This window comes from Halichoerus grypus, chromosome 8 (assembly GCF_964656455.1).
Source record: "Halichoerus grypus chromosome 8, mHalGry1.hap1.1, whole genome shotgun sequence".
Lineage (NCBI taxonomy): Eukaryota > Metazoa > Chordata > Mammalia > Carnivora > Phocidae > Halichoerus > Halichoerus grypus.
Genome location: NC_135719.1, coordinates 146,246,754 through 146,265,225, shown reverse-complemented (window position 1 = coordinate 146,265,225; position 18,472 = coordinate 146,246,754). Strand labels below are relative to the sequence as shown.

Genomic DNA, 18,472 nt, shown 5'->3' with positions numbered 1-18,472 from the left:
TACCATACAAAGTTATTATAGTATTATTAACTATATTCCCTAAGCTGTATATTGCATCCCCAGGTCTTATTTATTTTATAACTGGAAGTTTATACCTTTTAATCCCCTTCCCTTATTTCACCCATCCCCACCCCTCTCCCCTCCGGCAATCACCAGATTGTTCTCTGTGTATATGATTCTGTTTCTGTTTTGTTTTGTTTTTGGATTCCCCATATCTAGAGACCACATGTGTCTTTCTCTGACTCATTTCACTTAACATAGTATTGTCTAGGTCCATCCATGCTGTTGCAGATGGCAAGATTTCATTCTTTTTTATGGCTGCATAATACTCCATTCTATATACATATAATAATTAAAATATTATGTTATTATATATTATGCTGAAGGGTATAATATATAACATGTAATCATATCATGTTATAATTAATATGTTATAATGTGTGTTGTACACACACATACACACCACATCTTTATCCTCTCATCTATCGATGGACACTTAAGTTGATTCTGTATCTTGGCTATTTATTGTAAATAGTGCTGCAATGAACATAGGGTTACATACATCTTTTTGAATTAGTGTTTTCATTTTTTCAGATAAATACCAAGAAGTGGAATTGTTAGATCATACGATAGTTTTATTTTTAATTTTTTGAGGCACCTCCGTACTGACGGGAGTTTGCATTCCCGTCAACAGTGCATGAGAGTTCCCCTTTCTCTACATCCCCGCCAACACCTGTTGTTTCCTGTGTTGTTGATTTTGGCCATTCTGACAGGTGTGAGGTGGTATCTCATTGTGGTTTTGATTTGTATTTTCCTGGTGATGAGTGATGTTGAGCATCTTTTCATGTGTCTGTTGGCTATCTGTATGACTTCAAAAAATGTGTATTCAGGTCCTCTGCCCATTTTTTAATTGGATTGTTTGGCTTTTTTTTGATACTGAGTTGTGTGAGTTCTTTATATATTTTAGATATTCACTCCTTATTGATTATGTGATTTGCAAGTATCTTCTCCCATTCAGAAAGTTGCCTTTTTATTTTGTTGATGGTTTCCTTCACTGTACAAAAACTTTTTAGTTTGATATAGTTCCATTTTGTTTATTTTTGCTTTTGTTGCCCTTGCTTGAGAAGACATATCCAAAAAATATTGCTCAGACCACTTGTCCAAGAGCTTACTGCCTTTGTTTTTTTTTCCTAGCAGTTTTATGGTTTCTGCTCTTTTATTTACGTCTTTAATCCATTTGAGTTTATTTTTGTATGTGGTGTAGGAAAGTGGTCCGGTTTCATTCTTTTGCATGTAGTCGTCCAGTTTTCCCAACACCATTTATTGAAGAGACTGTCTGTCTCCTTGTTGTGTATTCCTGTCTCTCTTAAAGATTGACCGTAGAGTTGTGGGTTTATTTCTGGACTCTGTATTTTGTTTTGTTGGTCTGTGTATCTGTTTTTGTGCCAGTACCATACGGTTTCAATTCCTATAGCTTTGTAGTGTAGTTCAAAACCTGGGATGGTGATGCCTCCAGCTTTGTTCTTGTTTCTTAAGACTGCTTTGGCTATTTGGGGTCTTCTGTGGTTCCCTACAAATTTTAGAATTATTTGTTCTAGTTCTGTGAAAAAAGCTGTTGGTATTTGATAGGGATTGCATCAACTTTATAGATTGCTTTGGGTAGTACGGACATTCTAACAATATTAATTGTTCCAATCCATGAGCATGGTGTATCTTTCCATTTATTTGTATCATCTTTAATTTTTTTCATCAGTGTTTATAGTTTTCAGAGTATGGGTCTTTCACCTCCTTAGTTTAAATTTATTCCTAGGTATTTTATTCTTTTTGATGCAATTGTAAATGGGATCATTTCCTTGATTTCTCTTTCTGATAATTTATTATTAGAATTTGGAACTGCAACAGATTTATGTACAATTAATTTATGTGTGTTATTTGTATCCCATAACTATACTGAGTTCATTTATTACTACTAATAGGTTTTTGGTGGAGTTTTATGTTTTGACCTCATATTGTGCACATCTTGTTATTTTGTGTATCCTTTGATGAATTATTGTAGGTCTAGATGATTTTACTACTTTGTCTTTTAACCTTCATACCAGCTGTGGACTCTACATTTACCTTTACCAGTGAGTTTTTTCTTTTATGATTTTTTTTATTTCTAGTTATGGCCTTTGCTTTTCTGTTTAAAGAAATCCCTTTAACCTTTCCTGCAAAGCCGGTTTGGTAGTGATGAACTCCTTTAGCTTTTGCTTGTCTGGGAAACTCCTTAGAGATACCCAGCCTTGCTGGGTTGAGTATTCTCGATTGTAAGTTTTGGCCCTTCAGGACCTTGAGTATATTGTGCTACTCCCTTCTGGCCTGTAAAGTTCCTGCTGAAAACTCATCTCATAGTCTTAGGTGGGGACTCCCTTGTACAAATCTAGTTGTTTATCTCCTGCTGCTTTTAAGATTCTCTCTTTAACTGTTGAAACTTTAATTATAATGTGTCTTGGTGTGGGTCTCTTTGGTTCATCTTATTTGGAACTCTCTCTGCCTCCTGGATCTGATGTCTGTTTCCTCAGCAGGTTAGAGACGTTTTCAGCCATTATTTCTTCAAATAGGTCTTCCACCCCTTTCCCTCTTTCTTCTCCCTCAGGGAGCCCTATATTGTGAATGTTAGTGCACTTGATGTTGTCTCAGAGGTCCCTTAAACTATCCTCATTTTTGAATTTCTTTTTTTTTTTTTTTTTGCTGTTTCAGTTGGGTGATTCCCACTACCCTGTCTTCCAGATTGCTCCTCTTCTGCATCCTCTGATCTTTTGATTCCCTGTAGTGTGTTTTCCATCTTAGTTACTATATTCTTCAACTCTGAGTCTTTTTTCTATTTTTATCTCTTTGTTGAAGTTCTCACTGTGTTCATCCATTCTTCTCTTGAGTTCAGTGAACATCTTCATGATCATTACTCTGAACTCTTTATCTGGTAGATTGCTTAACTCTTTCATTTATTCTTTTTCTAAGGTTTTGTCTTATTTTATTTGGAACATATTCCTCTGTCCCCTCATTTTGCCTGACTCTGTTTATTTCTATGTATCAGGGAGATCAGTTATGTCTCCTGGCCTTGAAGGAGTTGCTTTATGCAGAAGGTGTCCTGTGGGACCCGCTAGAACAAACCGCCCTGGTCACCCAAGCCAGGTGCCCCAGGGGTGAGCCCTGTGTGGGCTGCCTGCATCCTTCTGTTGTGGCTGGGTTGCAGTTGGTGCACACCTACTGTGTGTAGGGCAGGCCTCTGGCAAGGCTGGCTGCAAGGTCCTGGCTATGACCGTTGTAGGCGTTCTAGTGCGTGGAGCTAGATTCCCAGAGCAGGCCTCAGGTATTGGCCTGCTGGGGGTGGCAGGGCTGGGTTTATGTTGAATTTTAAGTTTATTTATTTATTTATTTAACTAATCTCTATACCCAGTGTGGGGCTTAAACTCATAACCCTGAGATCAAGAGTCACATTCTTTTCTGACTAAGCCAGCCAGGTAGCCCAATATGCTGAATTTTACTTTATTTTTTTTTAATTTTGAAAAAAAATTTAAAAATTAAAAAAAATTGATTTTATTTATTGAGAGAGAAAGAGGGCACACACGTGAAAGAGAGCACAAATTGGGGGAGGGGCAGAGGGAGAGGGAGAAGCAGACTCCCCACTGACAGGACTCTGGAATAACAACCTGAGCCAAAGGCAGACACTTAACCGACTGAGCCACTCAGGCGTCCCAATACGCTGAATTTTAAGTGAAAGCAATATTTGCCAAGCATTTTTCTAGGATTTCATCAAGAAAAAATGTATTTACCATATCAGAACTTATGCTATATTTATAAAAGTAGGACAACTGATTGTCCTTTGCCTTAAAGTAACATCCAGAAAACAGTGGCCTAAGTCTTTCCCCCAGCCCCACCACTTGTTACTGGGCAGCCTTGGACATACTGGTAACTTCTGTGCCCATCAGTTACGGCATCAATAGCATGCGGCTAATAACAGTGCCTATTTCATAGGCATCACAATGATTAAATTATAGTTGACCCTTGGACAATGCGGGTTTTAGGGACACTGACCCTTTCCATCCCCAATGAAAATCCACTTACAACTTTTGACTCCCCAAAAACTTAACTACCAATAACTGGTTGACCAGAAGCCTTACGGATAATGTAAACAGTTGATTAACACATATTTTGTATATGTATTATGTACTGTATTCTTACAATAAAGTAAGCTAGAGGAAAGAAAATGTTATTAGGGAAATCCTAAGGAAGAGAAAAATACATTTACAGCACTGGACTGTAAAAAATCCATATATAAGCAGACCTGCACAGTTCAAACCGTGTTGTTCAAGGGTCAACAGTATATAAATACACGTAAAGTTCTCAAAAGAGTTCCTTGCACAGAGTGCTTAGCAAATGGCCATCGTTGATATCAATCTCCCTCCCTCCTCCTCTCTGTCTCTCTCTCCTGGAGATGCAGAGAGCTTTCCTATGTACCAAGCATGATACTTCCTTTTCTAGGACAAGAGTTTATATGCATGCTCTGAATGTCAGTCACCCTATCAAGGAAATTGGTTTCACAGTGGTGGTCGTAATGCTCTCATCTTACAAATGACTGGGGACTCTGATCATGCTGGACTGATGAATTTAACCAGAGTCCAAAGTCTTTATTCTGAATCACTGAAATCTGAAATAGCTGAAATGAGAAGTAAGGTACTGTGGAGCTGATGACGAGTAGTTCCAGCCTGCTTCCTTGACGCACATGTGTCCTTCTGGAACAATAACTGCTTTTGACCATTCTGTGTCTTTGCACTTTCATTATTGATAAGTCTGAGGAGCTGCAAGTGTAAGTTACCTTATCAATAATCATGGATTATGTGGTGGAATTGTCTTCTTGATTATGGTTTAGAGTCCTTAGGTTAATCAGTAGATTGAGATATTTAGGTGGGGGAGTGTCAAAAGACAAAGAAACAAAGCATTTTAGAACTTAAAAGATAGACGTTATTTGTCCAACCCCCTTTTCCGGCAGGGAAGTAGAGGCACAGGGAGCTGGGTGATGAGCGATGACACGGGAAGGGATGGGCTAACCTTTTCCAAGGGTGCACGCTGCTGGATGAGGTGGAGTATGGAGGAGGGAAATCTGGTGACTCTTTGGCACAAAGGACTGCCATGCTTGGTCCCATTTGCTCCCTCTTGGATTCTTAGAGCTTTCTCAAATAAATGTGTTTAAAGGTAGATTTGGGGAAAAAGAGAGAGAGGGAGAAAGAATATTCTCTGACCCCCAGATGGTGGGAGAATATCCTCATCTTAAGGGATGGAAGGTAGAAGAAACGGAGAAGGAAAGCTGTGTCTCTGAAGCCTGTGGGAACGCCCCTCAGACCAGGAGCGTGAGGTCCCCATTTCCCTGGTGGTAACTGCACTGCAGCCAGATCGCCTGGTCCCCTGGCCCTGCCTCTCATCCCCCGTGGAGTCCTGGTGGTTTGGGAAGTTGTCACCTCCTGTATCTTGTCTCTTGTTCGGGCTGTTCTGGAGCCATAGACAGGAAATCTAATTCCACAAGGTCAGCGCTCTCCTCTGCCACCCAGCAAAGGAGGGTGTTTCCTTAGCACTTGAAGGAGGAAGAGCCCTTTGAATGAAGCACCATGCGAGCCATTGGAGATTCTCTGGTGATCAAAACAGGCGTGGTCCCTGCCTCACTGAGGTTCCCTGCTGTGGGAGAGAAACAGGTGTCAGATGCTCTCACGCATGTGCATATATGTGCACACGTGTGCGTACACACGCACACTCACAGAGCAGCAGACTGGGGTCGGCCGGGAGGAGGCAGAGCAGGGAACCCAGGGTGGTTGACCAGGGTGGCCCCGGAGAAGGGTCTCCCGGCTTGTTGTTAAGTGACTCCTCTGACTGCCAGTAGGCAGAACCCCCCCCACCCGCCTGCAAGGACGTTACCATGTCTTTTTGCCCACCTATCACATGGCATCTGCCAGAGTGCCTTCCGTTTCACATGGTCAGTAAATACAACATTTGTTGAATGAATGAATTTCTAGTCCTAACCTATTTTCACCTTTTTCTTCCCTGAGTCAATAAATATTTGGTGAGTGGATAAGTGGTTGGCAGTCAGAAAATGCTGATTGATCATAACTGTATTTGGTTCATGGTTGTCTATCTTCAGGGTTTACAATTGGTGACTAGTAAAGTTTTTGAAGAGGCATACCTTTTGCAGTGTTTCAGCAAATTTCAATTTAATTTAAACTGAATAGATTTCAGTGCCTTCCAATGAAAAAACCAATTCTTCCATCTTAGAGTAATTTTGTAAATTTATTGAATGACGTTGGTATTTCTCCACTAATCTTATTTTCTTAATTTAAACATTTTTATTACAAGGTAATACGCATTTTTGTAGAAAAATTAAATATGTATATATAAGTGAAAAGCAAATAATTTAAATTTAATGTGTATTGATGTATTTATTTGATCATATTGAGTGAATTCAAAGAACTTTATGATGGAAAATTCCCTGAAGAGTTGGATGTAATCTGTGTTTAAAAATAAAAGTCTTAAAAATTGATTTTTTTCCCTCAAGAGCCAAATACCTGAACCATGCTTTGATTCTGATTTATGGTCATCAGAACTAAATTTTATATCCGGTAGCTATTTTGCAGCTTGTCATTCTGTTAAACTGTGTTATGTCCACTTAGAAAACGCAGGGCGGGTTGAGCATGAGGAGCATGCCACCTGTGCGGCCTTCACTGGGGGAGAGGCCTCCGTGTTCCGTGTAAATCTCCCTTCTGCCCCCCACCCCCGAAACCCCCACTCTTGGCATTTTCCCCATTCTCTCCTGCTGTCCTCTCCTGCCCTGTCCTTTCTTTTTGTTTTTCTTCTGCCCTGTCTCCTTCATTCAGCTTCTGCAGGGGAAATCCTTCTTTCCTTCTGACCACTCTTGTGGAATTGCGTTGAAGAGGAGAGGTCTCCCCAGGCGTCAGGATAGGGGGTGGCTGAAGCTGCCTTTTGCCTCTCTTTTCTCAATCTGCATGGACCTAACATTTGCTGAGACCTGGATCCACACTGGGCTTGGGGAGGATGCCACGGGGCTGCTTTGTGGAGGGTTCTCTCAGGTGGCATTGAAAGCACCGAAGAGCTCTTGCTTCCATGAGAAGAGCTCCCAAACGTATCATTGCATCCACCCAGAGTTCAGATCGGAGGTTCGGTGACTGATTTTATCCTTGTAGAAATAAGAGAAACGGAACCATCACTAGAGTTAGGTGTGACTACCCACAGCTGGTTAACCCTGCTATCCCTTTTAATATACACTTAAGAAGTAAAGCCAAATATAATCTTAGTCATATTTTAGGTGAAAAATTTTAATTGCATGCTATTTTTTTATCAGCTTAAACCAGGTACAACTTCTGAATTTTGTATTTTGCCCTTCCTGATACTCTAGAACCATTAATAAGTCACTGAACTACCGTATATATTTTTGAAATTAACAAGTACATATTATAGCAGGCTATAAATTGTTTAAAATACAGTATTTAGGAGTCATTTTTAAGCACTGAGCCACTGTCCTTTTAGTATATTTAAATGCCTCTTTGAAGGTGATTATTAAATGTGTTCAACTTGATTTCCTCAAAGAAGTCTGTGTAGGTGGAGGTGAGTGTTTTTTAGAAAAATAAAGATCTGATTTTGAAAAGTGTTTGGTGTTTGTGTCTTAGAGGCCATTTGTGTGTTCTCATCCTTTTTTTTTTCCCCTTAGAGGGTTTTGAATCTTTCCTCAGGTTGAATACAGTTCCTTCTGAGAATTATTTTAGGAAATGCCTCTCTCTCTGTATGTGGGAGCATTTATCTTTGGTTTGGTTTATTTTAAAAATGCTTTCTGTTAGATGTTAAAAAGAAAACAAACTTTAAGTCAAATGCATTTTGTTCGTGTGCAGAGCTGTTGCAAAGCTGTTTCCCATACTAGATGTTTCTGAATTAGGAATTCACATAATAACGAAGTCTGCTTATTTTGGTTCTCCACAAAGGTTTGTTGTATGAGCTTAAAATAAGGCTGCAGCTGATCCGTGTAACACATATTAACTGTTGATTTAGTTTAAGTGCACGTCTGTATCTCTCATTTCTGATCAACCCCAACAATCGGCATGCTGTACTGCAGCCATCTTCTTTTACACTTTATTAAATCTCTGTCAATTATAAATACCAAGGTTTTACATTAATGTCAAGATAGTGCATCAAAAATTCATGGAATATGTGACTTTTTCCAAGGGTATTTAATACTTAATGCATTTGTGTCATTTTTCTTTCCAGAGATATTGACAGGTTTTATTAAGTGTTTGTTAGGGAGATTTCATTTTTATCAAGGGACTATAAAGAGAAGCTGCATGCTAAATCAATTTTTTAAAGCCAGAATATTGTTCATTTTTTTCATCTTCAAACTCTTGTAATCCATAGGTTTTATTTAAATTTCCTCTCGGTTTATTTTTGTTTTATGTGAGTGATAGTTCAAGACAGAACTTTAATAAGGATCAAATATGCTGACTGTAATTTCCTTAAGCATAGCTACCAGACCCATGCAATATGGTAAATTCTTCAAAATGTCATACTTACATATTTAGCAATATTACTTCTTTTTATTGAAGCCAAACAAGCGATTTTAGATATTAATCTTTCCCAAACACAGTGATTATTTTGTACTAGATACAATATTACTGTGTCTCATCTGGAATACCTCCTTTTGGCAGAAAAGGGAATGGAAGAGGACTTCACTGGGTTGCCTGTTCACATAAGGAAACAGGAGTCCTCTTTTAAAAGTAAGCTCTTCAGGGCTTCAAGACTGATTATGAGCTTCACCAACTGTTTATTTCTCCAACTTCAAATATTTATAATGCTCAAGAAAGTAAAAATATCAATCATTTAAAAATCTGCAGAAAAATCTGTGGCTAGTTTCTAACCCTATCTTTATGGGGTGGGGGTGGGGAGGGAGTTAATGCTTTGGCAGATCCCAGACTTGCCCCTGACACCGCCTGATGGCCCTCCTCACCCATCCCAGGTATATCTATGTCTCGGAAACGAGTCACAGCGAAAGCTAATTGGCCACAAAGAATAAGCTTTCTGTTCTAATTTACTTCTTTTTTTTTTTTTTTTAAAGATTTTATTTATTTATTTGACAGAGAGACACAGCGAGAAAGGGAACACAAGCAGGGGGAGTGGGAGAGGGAGAAGCAGGCTTCCCGCTGAGCAGAGGGTCTAACGTGGGGCTCGATCCCAGGACCCTGGGATCATGACCTGAGCCAAAGGCAGACGCTTAACCGGCTGAGTCACCGAGGCTCCCCTACTTTTTTATTTTTAAAGTACAACTTAGGAATGTCTTCTCTTGGAGAAGATATGTCATGATAAACAAAACCTTGATCAAATTTTGCTTTATAAGGTGAGGAATGTTTATCCTGCCTTTAATGGATGACCTTAAAGACTTTTCATCCAAGAACATTTTAGGAACTTTCAAATAACTTTGGGTTAATATTAAAATTTTTGCAAGATGTGTTTTTAAACCTTAACTTGGTCTTCAGCAGGAAAAAGACTTGGTGTTTAAAAAAAAAAAAATCATTGGGTCCAGAGCTTTAGGAGTGTTTGAAACCGGTATTTTTCTTATTCTTGTTCATTTTTTCAGGACATGTGAAATTATTTCTTTTCAAAGTTAAATGTTTTTCACACACAAATCATTTTCAGTATTTCAGTGGTTCAAGATCCTTGTAGAAGTATTGTACAATACTTTTAAGAGGTAGGGTAGGTGTTTTTTTTTTTTTTGGAAACCAGATTTTGCTTGAGTAAAGCTGAAACAGTAGCTATTCTAGATAAACCCTAGATTGGGTTTACGGTAAGTTGCTTTGTAGGCCTTAACCCTGGGAAGGAATTCAGGAATTGAGGAACTCTGCGGCTCTGCCTGTTCCACCCTGAGGCCAGTAGGTGGCGATAGTGCCACAGTGGTGAGAGCCCTGTTGAAATGGCAGTTACTTGCCTTTCTCCACAGTGTCAAATTAAATTGTGCCTCAGCATAACGGTTAAGTGCATGTGTTCTGTGGCAGAATAGCTTTTTATACCAGAATTACATACAGGAGGCACACCCTAATTTTTAAGCATATAAGAACAATTATTTCTAACAGATTCTGCAAATATTATATAACCCTACAGCCAAATAATCATCAAAATTAATCTGAAGAAAGCATTTGCATATTTTTTCCCCCTGAGTTGTCTTTACGACTTCACCAGGACTATGAGCATGAACTTCTGTTTTCGGTAAGAAAGGTATATAAATAGGAGGAAGGGAAACATTTTGGAGAGTTAGTTTTCCATCTTTTTGGCCCTTGAGGAGGTTACCTTGTTTGAGTACGGTTGCAGAGTCCACAGCTGTTTCAGGGTCCTGCAGTGGTGGAAGGTTGTTGCTCAAGTCATTTTGACATTCAGCATTCCAGTTTTGAAAATTGTCATCCTTTCTTTTATTCAGTAAGTCAGACTTTTTTTGGGAGGGTGGGTCAGATTCTTAATACGTATGGGATTGAGTGTTGGAATTTACCAACTCTCTAAATACCATAGTGCATTCCACAGTTTAAATGAATTAAAGTATTTTAAAATAGCAAAAACAACAATGCTTCCCATGTCCTAGAGTTTGAAATGCGGTGGCGTGTGCGCCATCCTGCCCCCGTCCGCCATGGCGCAGATGTGAAGTGTCACTGTATCGTAAGTGAGAGAGGGTTTCGGCAGGCGAGGTCCTTGCTGTGCTGCTTCTTACTGGCACAGTGGTTCTGGTTTTGTGGAGGGACCGTTCTTATCTGCTGAATTTGTACTTTTATAAGGAAAAACCTGAACACTGTTATGGCTAAGTTTTATAATGGTAAATGGACAGCATCTTTAGTCTCTTAGAACATGGCCTTACATTTCATTCATTACAAAGAAGAGTTTGGAAAGAAGCTTCAAGCCCTGGGATTCTCGCATCATCGCTGGGGTTGACCAAAGCATCGGATTTTTTTTTTTTCTTTTTTTAACAGAGAAAATCCCGATCTGCCACCAGCAGCTGGAAAATTCCTCTGGGCAATATGTCATTTTATATATTGACTTGAGACATACCTTCTTTAATTTCATTTATGTTCCTGCAACATTTCAAACTTACACACACATTATGTTTTGACTTTTATTCCTAAGGGTTAAAACCGGGTGAAGAATTAGAGGAGAGAGCGGGCACCTGGGAGCTAACACCCAACTGGCAGCCTTTTGTAGTATATAATTTGCCTAAAATTGCGCACTGAGCACAAGCTTTTGTTTTCTAATTGATTTACGGTTTGAGCCACTTTTACCTCATCCCCTACTGTCCTGCGCGCGGTGCCAGCAAGTACATTACGGGGAGCGATGATAAATGGCTGTGCACTTGTGATGCTAATGCGCCAGGATACAAACTGCATGCTGCACAGAGCTCCACTCATCGGCAGCGGCGTGGAGACCGGACAGCGGGGTCTCGTCGCGTCTTGGGGATGGCCGTTTGCTCACTTGGTCACTCGCTGCCATCTGTCTGTCAGACCGGAATTGAAACCGAAGATTAAAATTATGCTGTTACAGCTTTTAATTTCTTAACTGAGACAAAGTTTTTGAGCGCTGGAAAGGTCCAGGGTGGGGGGGTCGTTGTGCTGAGAGAATAGGGAATGGATAAAATGTTCTCATAAGTGTGACGTTTGGGACATCGTTACCAAATGTTCTTTTGTCCAGAGGGGGAAAAATGTAGTCCGATTTAAATAGGTCATTCTCTGTTTTATCTTTGTCTTGTTTGTAAAATTTATGATTTCACAAAACTCTTTCTCTTGATTTTCTGTACTTGAGCCGCATTTACTACGTATATGATTCATTTGCACATAAGTTGATTTCCATCCAAATGATTTAAGTCGGAGATAAATGAAAGAACCTTCAATTTATTAGAGTGCCTTTAATTGCTCCTTTTATCGATATAAGATGAGATTTGAAATGTATTCATGAGGGATATGCAGCTTGTGGGTAGAAGGATTCGAGGAAGGCCAGGACAGACCCCTAACTTCGGAGGCTCCCGGTTTCAGTTTTGATCAGATTCTCAGAGCGTGGGTGTGCCCACCTTTGGTAAAGTCAGTCCACCTTAAATTTTATTTTTGCGTGGTGTCTGTGGGTTCTGGTATCGAAATATGAAGAAGCAGATTTATGGCGGCTGCTGGGCACAACAAATTAAGTTGACAGTGATGTATGAGAGCATAATAGCACGATGATCCCTCAGTAGCGCGGCTGGACGCCTCCTGCTTCATTTGGCTCTTGTTAGGATCTGTTAGGCAGCTAAATAATGAAATTCTGCTGACTGATTTCTGTTTTCCCTTCTTCTCTTTTCACGTCTGCTTTCTGAAACTTCTAATTCCCAGACCCATCCTCACGCCAACAAACTGCCCTTGAAGGATGCTTTCACTTATGAGGACTACAGGTTGGTGGGGTGGTGGGGGTGGGAGGGGTGGGGTGGGTGGTGTGTGTGTGTGTGTGTGTGTGTGTGTGTGTGTGTGTGTGTGTGTGTGTGTGTGTGTGTGTGTGTGTGTGTGTGTGTGTGTTGTGATGTGGCAGGGGATGGTTGTGGGGGGTGTGTGTTTACATCTTTGGTGTGTGTTGTGTATTGTGTGTGTTGGGGGGTGGTTTCTGAGTGATTTGGGGATCTTGGAAGTGGGAAGTACTTCAGTAAGAAGTGACCTGCTGTGACCAGTTAAAGCCCCCAGACAGGTAGTCCTGGAGAAGTTATAATGGACAGCTGGGGTAAGGATCAGCATTTTAATAACCACACAGAAATTGCCCTCACCTGTAGTGGTGGGGATTAGCCAAGGTGGCCAGGTGATAGTGGAGATTAACTTTCATGTGGGGTGGTCATGAGGACTTTTCCCCCTTTTTAAATAGACTATTTTAGTGTAAAGTGGGGACTTCTATAAAAATTTAAATTCAATTAATTAACATATAGTGTATTATTAGTGTCAGAGGTAGAGTTCAATGATTTTTCAGTTGCGTATAACACCCAGTGCTCATTACATCACGTGCCCTCCTTCATGCCCATCACTCAGTTACCCCATCCCCCACCCACCTCCCCTCCAGCAACCCTGTTTGTTTCCTGTGATGAAGAGTCTTTTATGGTTTGTCTCCCTCTTTGATTTCATCTTATTTTATTTTTCCTTTCCTTTCCCTATGCTCCTCTGTTTTGTTTCTTAAATTCCACATATGAGTGAAATCATGTAATTTTTTTTAAACAAAAAGATTTAATTGACTGCACAACGTAATAAAAAATAACATGCCACATTTTGTTGAGTTCTTAGAGGGTTTCTGGTCAGAAAGGAGTTATGTTGTTTGCCTTTCACTGAGGTTTCATACAGGTGCAGAGTTAGCATTTGGGTAGGAGAAGGTGGTGTGGGCTCGCGGGGCGGGGGGGGGTTCCGGCCGCGCTGAAGACTGGAGGCCTGGAGATCTCTGTCTCCGGCCCTCCTTCCAGACCCTCCGTCTCCCTGGATGGAACATCCCCCCTTTATCCTCACCCCTGGGTTTTCTCTGTCTTTTTTTCCCTCCCAGTTTCCCCTTTCTCCCCTCAGCCCTAGATTTAATTTTAAATAATGATGAAGAAGGCCAATCATCACCTGTGGTACTTAGGATAAGGTTTTGAACACTGGTGAGACGTCAGACAAACCATAGTTTCTCGTTGAGGTCTCACTGCACGGGCTCTGAAATGTGCCTACCGTAGTTCACCTCTTTTCTGATCGTTACAGGTGGGCAGTCTCTTCTGTTATGACTCGACAAAACCAAATTCCCACGGAGGACGGTTCCCGGGTGACCCTGGCGCTGATTCCTTTATGGGACATGTGCAATCACACCAACGGCCTGGTAACGCCCCCTCTGCGTTGTGTTTAATCCGGGGAGCTGTGGTGAATAAGCTTTAGAGTGGACATTCCACCTGCAGATCCTGCCCCCTTGCTGCCTCCCTCCAGAGGGAGCAGGCAGAACCAAGCCGAGCCACCCCTCTGACCTCCCACAGAGAGAAGCTGGTGTTTTTCTCTCTTTGCGTTTGCTGAATCCTAAAAACCAGGAACTTGAATCTCATTCCACTTTCAGAAACCACAGTGAACTGCATTTATTTGCTAAGCCATAATTCCAGCCTAAACATTCATTTTCTTATCTTATTGAACCACAGACTAAACCAAAGTTTTTTTTCTTACTGTCTTAAAATACTGATTTATTGAAGGAAAAAAAAAAACACCTTTCTTCTTTTTCCTTTTGTTTTCTCTCTTTGCTGACTACATTCCCGGCTATTATGTTCTCTGACTGCTTGCTGTTCCCTTTCCCTTCACCTGACACACTGCCACATCCTTGGCCCCGCTTCTTAACCTGCTTTTGTTCAGGAGCCGGTGCTGGTTTCCCTGGTGCTGGGGCAGGAGGAGGCGCTCCGGGGCGTTTGGCTCCTGGCCTCGCATGCAGGGTTGGCGTGGGAAGCACCGGGTAGGAGACACTAAGAAAATAAGGAAATTTGAGGATGATTGTTAATTACGACATGTGAAAGGAGGAAGCCACGGAAGCTGGCTCCCTGTTCCTCAGCGTTCTTTGGATTCCCGGCAACGGTGGAGGTTGACGCGCTCTCTGTGCTGAGGGGGCTGTCTGAGCAAGATTTCCTGATACCCGTACACAGAAATAGGATCAACTTCAGAATATTTTGAATTTTTAAGCATTATAACTGGAATACCAGCTTGGTTACTTTTTTGTTCATCTTTTCTCAACATCAGCTCCCTTTGTTATTATTAGCAGTACTATAAACGGGCTTAAAAAATGCTGTAAATGAGTGTTTCACATCTAACCCCATGAAATGGCCAGAACACATGTAACGTGTGCCAAACACTGGAGGCTAGAATACCCTGGTGCGAATTTGGAAAGGTGTAGCAACAAGCATACTCTGAACTTGTGGAGAACGAAGAGTTCCCCTCTTACAATTATATTTCTGCCTTAGTTTAGATATGCTTAATTTAATTAGCCATAGTAAGGAGCAGTATATTTTATTTACTTTCATTCTTTTTTGTTTTTTTTTCTCCTTTCAGAGCTATCTTAACACTGATTACAAGATCGAAGTTCTAAAATTTTTCAAAAAGCTTTTAATACTTGACTATAGTATTTTTTCTTTTTGCTTCACTGGATTAGATCATTGGTTCTCAAACTTGATTGATCATTAGAGTTCATTGTTTTATATCTAAAATTTAAAAACGTCCATACTCTATTGTAAACAAACAAAAACAGTTAAACAGAGGCCTCTGCGGGAATAAAATATGGAGGTTCCCTTCCCCTCCAGCACCCCGCCAGCACCCGGCCCTGCCCGTGGCCCGGGTCCCTCTGCTCAACACCCTCCAGGTACATGGTTAATGGTTTTGTGCAAATCTTTCTCTCCTTTGTGTGCATTTGCGCCCTCACACCCTAATATACACACTGGTTTTTGTGTTGCTTTCATGTAAATCGGATTAAACTATTCACTCTTTTCCCTCTAGGAGTAAAAAACAAAAAGTTAGTGCATCTCAAAATAAAAATAATGCATTGGTGACAACCACGAATGCTGTGTTTTCTCTAGCACTGTTCATAAAGTCTGCATCCCACCCCAGAGCTGGCGAAGCATTGCTGGCCTTTAGAAGGTTTCTACAAGATGCTGGTGCTTTTTCTTACAGTGGTCGTTTTCCCTGAATACTTAACTCCACACCTTGGTTGAACCATTTTCCGTTGTAATTATAAGACTTCAAGGGAAATTGCGTCTGGTAGAATTTGAGAATCTATTTTAACACTATGAAGTTGTATATCACATGTATTAACAGTTAATCTCTTTTTAAAAATAAGGTCCTTGAAATTAAGGCTTGGCTTTTCAGACCGCCGAGTTTCTGTTCTGTGTGTGTCTATCTTGACAGTAGTTGTCTGTCTGTTCTGACTACCACCGAGGGAGTAGGTAGAAATTTGTAACCCGGCAACGCTGTGCTTCTGACAAAAACCTGCTTCTGGGAGCAGAGATGGGAGAGCCGAGCCTACAGCAGTAATTCCAGACCAGGAGCGGCAGGGAACTAGGGGAGAAGGGAAAAGGCTGGGTTGGTCCCTGGGCCAGAGATGGTGGCATGTGTGAGCCCATTTCCTAGCCACTTGGAGAAACAGATTCAGACAAGTTTATGGACATGATATTAAATTGTAAGATAAGATGTATCTTTAAATTCTGCGTGACTGGTTCAGAATTAATGTGAGCAGCAGTTTTCCTTTCTTGAGCTGGTTCGGTTTGTGCAGAGGACACTGCCACGTGGTTTATAGGCCACTGTGTCCGTCCAGTGGGTAGAGCATGTTGAGGTGACCAGCCCTTGTATTGGAGAGCATAACTCCCCTGGAAATTTAAGCAGAATTGAGAGAGGCTCTTTCTGAAGGTCTTTCTGGTTGAGTGTTAAAACGTCTAAAACATTTAGATTTATACAAGGCTTCCAGTCTCAAAGTGAAAGCCCAGGTTTTTATAAGTAACAGACAAGGCTCCCTGCTTAACTTGTCCCCACTATACTCCCAGCACACACAGGTCTGGGACCCTGGGCTTCCTCAGACACCAGCACACACTCACCTCTGGGCCTTTGCATGGGCTGTTCCTGCTGCCTGAAACACTGTCTGCAAGACCACTCACACACTTCCTCAAGGAAGGCTGCTCTGGGTGCCCTGTGTAACATCGCCATGCCTCCCCTTCCGTGAGCCTCCCTTCCCGGCCTGTTGTCTACCTCCCGTGTTTCTACCTAATTATTTTTGTTTCTTGTTGGCCCTTTCCTGCCCCTCTTGCTTCCCTGCCTGCCCTCCTGCTATCTGCGGCTCCTGCCGGGTCCCGTGTAAACACGGCTGCGGAGCTGCAGCCTTTCAGGGCAGGGAGCTCTCGGGCAGTTCCTGTTCTATCCTTGTCACCAGAATCATGTTTTGGGGTCAGAACAGCGATTTTGACATTGGGCAGGAACTTCCCAGGGCTGATCTTATCAAGTGTTGAAACTGTCCTGTGAGCGGAGATGTGCCAGATTCCTGGGAGCGGCATTCATTTGTCGTCGCTTTTGTGTCTCTGCTGGCTTTGCAGAGCAGAAGCATGAGGGATTTCTAGGTAGACGGTTCGTAGGCCATTGGTTCTGGGGACACTGGGTTTAAGGATGATCGTCACATGGCCCTCCATCCTAAAAATGCCATTCCCTGGATTCGGAAGTAAGTTTTTGGATCCAAGCTGTTGATACCTTTATGAGCAAGTAGCACTTGCGGCGGTCTGGAGTGGTGATTCTCAGGACATGCAGTTTCAGACAATCTAAGAGATTGGGGAGGCTGCTCTGAGGGGTGGACGTCTAAGAAGGAGCTTTTTTTTTTTTTTAAGATTTTTTTTTTTTTTAATTTATTTGGCAGCGAGAGAGGGAACACAAGCCGGGGGAGTGGGAGAGGGAGAAGCAGGCCTCCTGCTGAGGGGAGAGCCTGATGCGGGGCTCGATCCCAGGACCCTGGGATCATGACCTGAGCCAAAGGCAGATGCTTAACCACTGAGTTACCCAGGTGCCCCAGAAGGAGCTTTTAATATAAACTGGGGACCTGTTCCTTACCCTGGTGGTTCATGCATCAAGTAAATATTATCCGAGTTTCAGGTGTCAGGTACAGAGTGCTCAGTGCTGGGGACACAGGTGAAAAGGGAGCTCCAGGTCTGGCTGGTGGGGCCGGTGTTAGGTGAGGGGTGATAGCACAGGGGCTCTGGGAGTGCAGGGTGGTTGGGTAGGATGAGGGCAGGCACCCCTAAAGAAGCCAGGGCTCAGGCAAAACAGGTGCAAAAGGTAGTTCTAGGCATGAGGGAGCTGGAGCAGAGACCGGTGTGGCGGGCGACAGCAGGTCAAGAGGCCGAAGGGAGACATGGGCCTCCTCATAAATCGGCCGTGCTCAAGAATTTGGATTTTTTCCTATGGGTAGAGTGGAGGGCCACCAAAAGGTTTTAAACAGGAGGTCGACACTGTAGTGTCACTAGAGATGCAGGAAGGACAGTGAGGAATTTGAAGCCAGTCGGAAGGTTTTTGCAAATGGTAAGGACCTCGGCCACGCAGGGCAATGACGAGGAAGGAAAGAACCCAAAGGATAATTTAGGAGTTCAAGTGCTGACCAGCAGTGGCACCAGGAATATCTCTGTGCCTTGTGCATCAAGACATGGACTTGCCTGGCCCCCCAGGACAGGAGAGATTGGGGAGAGATGCAGGCTTCTGGTGTAGGGAGCGGGCTTAGAGATGCTAACAGCCTAGCACGCAGCTGAGAATGGATAGGCTACAGCTCAGTTATTTTATTTTCCCTTCGCTTATCTGAAAGTTTCAATTTCTCTAATTTCAGGGTAAAATATGTACATAATCTAGAAACAGGCTTTTCTTTTTCCCTGATTCTTTATCCAATGGAAGACACA

The 18,472-nt window shown here is 42.0% G+C and overlaps 1 protein-coding gene across 5 annotated transcripts in view; it reads left to right on the top strand.

Annotated features, from left to right (window-relative positions):
* Positions 1–18,472, top strand: part of SETD3 (SET domain containing 3, actin N3(tau)-histidine methyltransferase) — a 78,061-nt gene that overhangs the window by 48,408 nt on the left and 11,181 nt on the right. For 4 of the 5 annotated variants that reach the window (XR_004908662.2, XM_036065372.2, XM_036065370.2 and 1 more), the window contains exons 7-8: positions 12,420–12,478; positions 13,791–13,905. Coding sequence is in view for 4 of the 5 variants with exons in the window: in XM_036065372.2 (XP_035921265.1) it covers positions 12,420–12,478; positions 13,791–13,905 (174 nt within the window). In the remaining variant the exon portion in view is untranslated. The remainder of the gene's footprint in view (positions 1–12,419; positions 12,479–13,790; positions 13,906–18,472) is intronic. The other variant, XM_036065373.2, reaches the window with a different exon arrangement.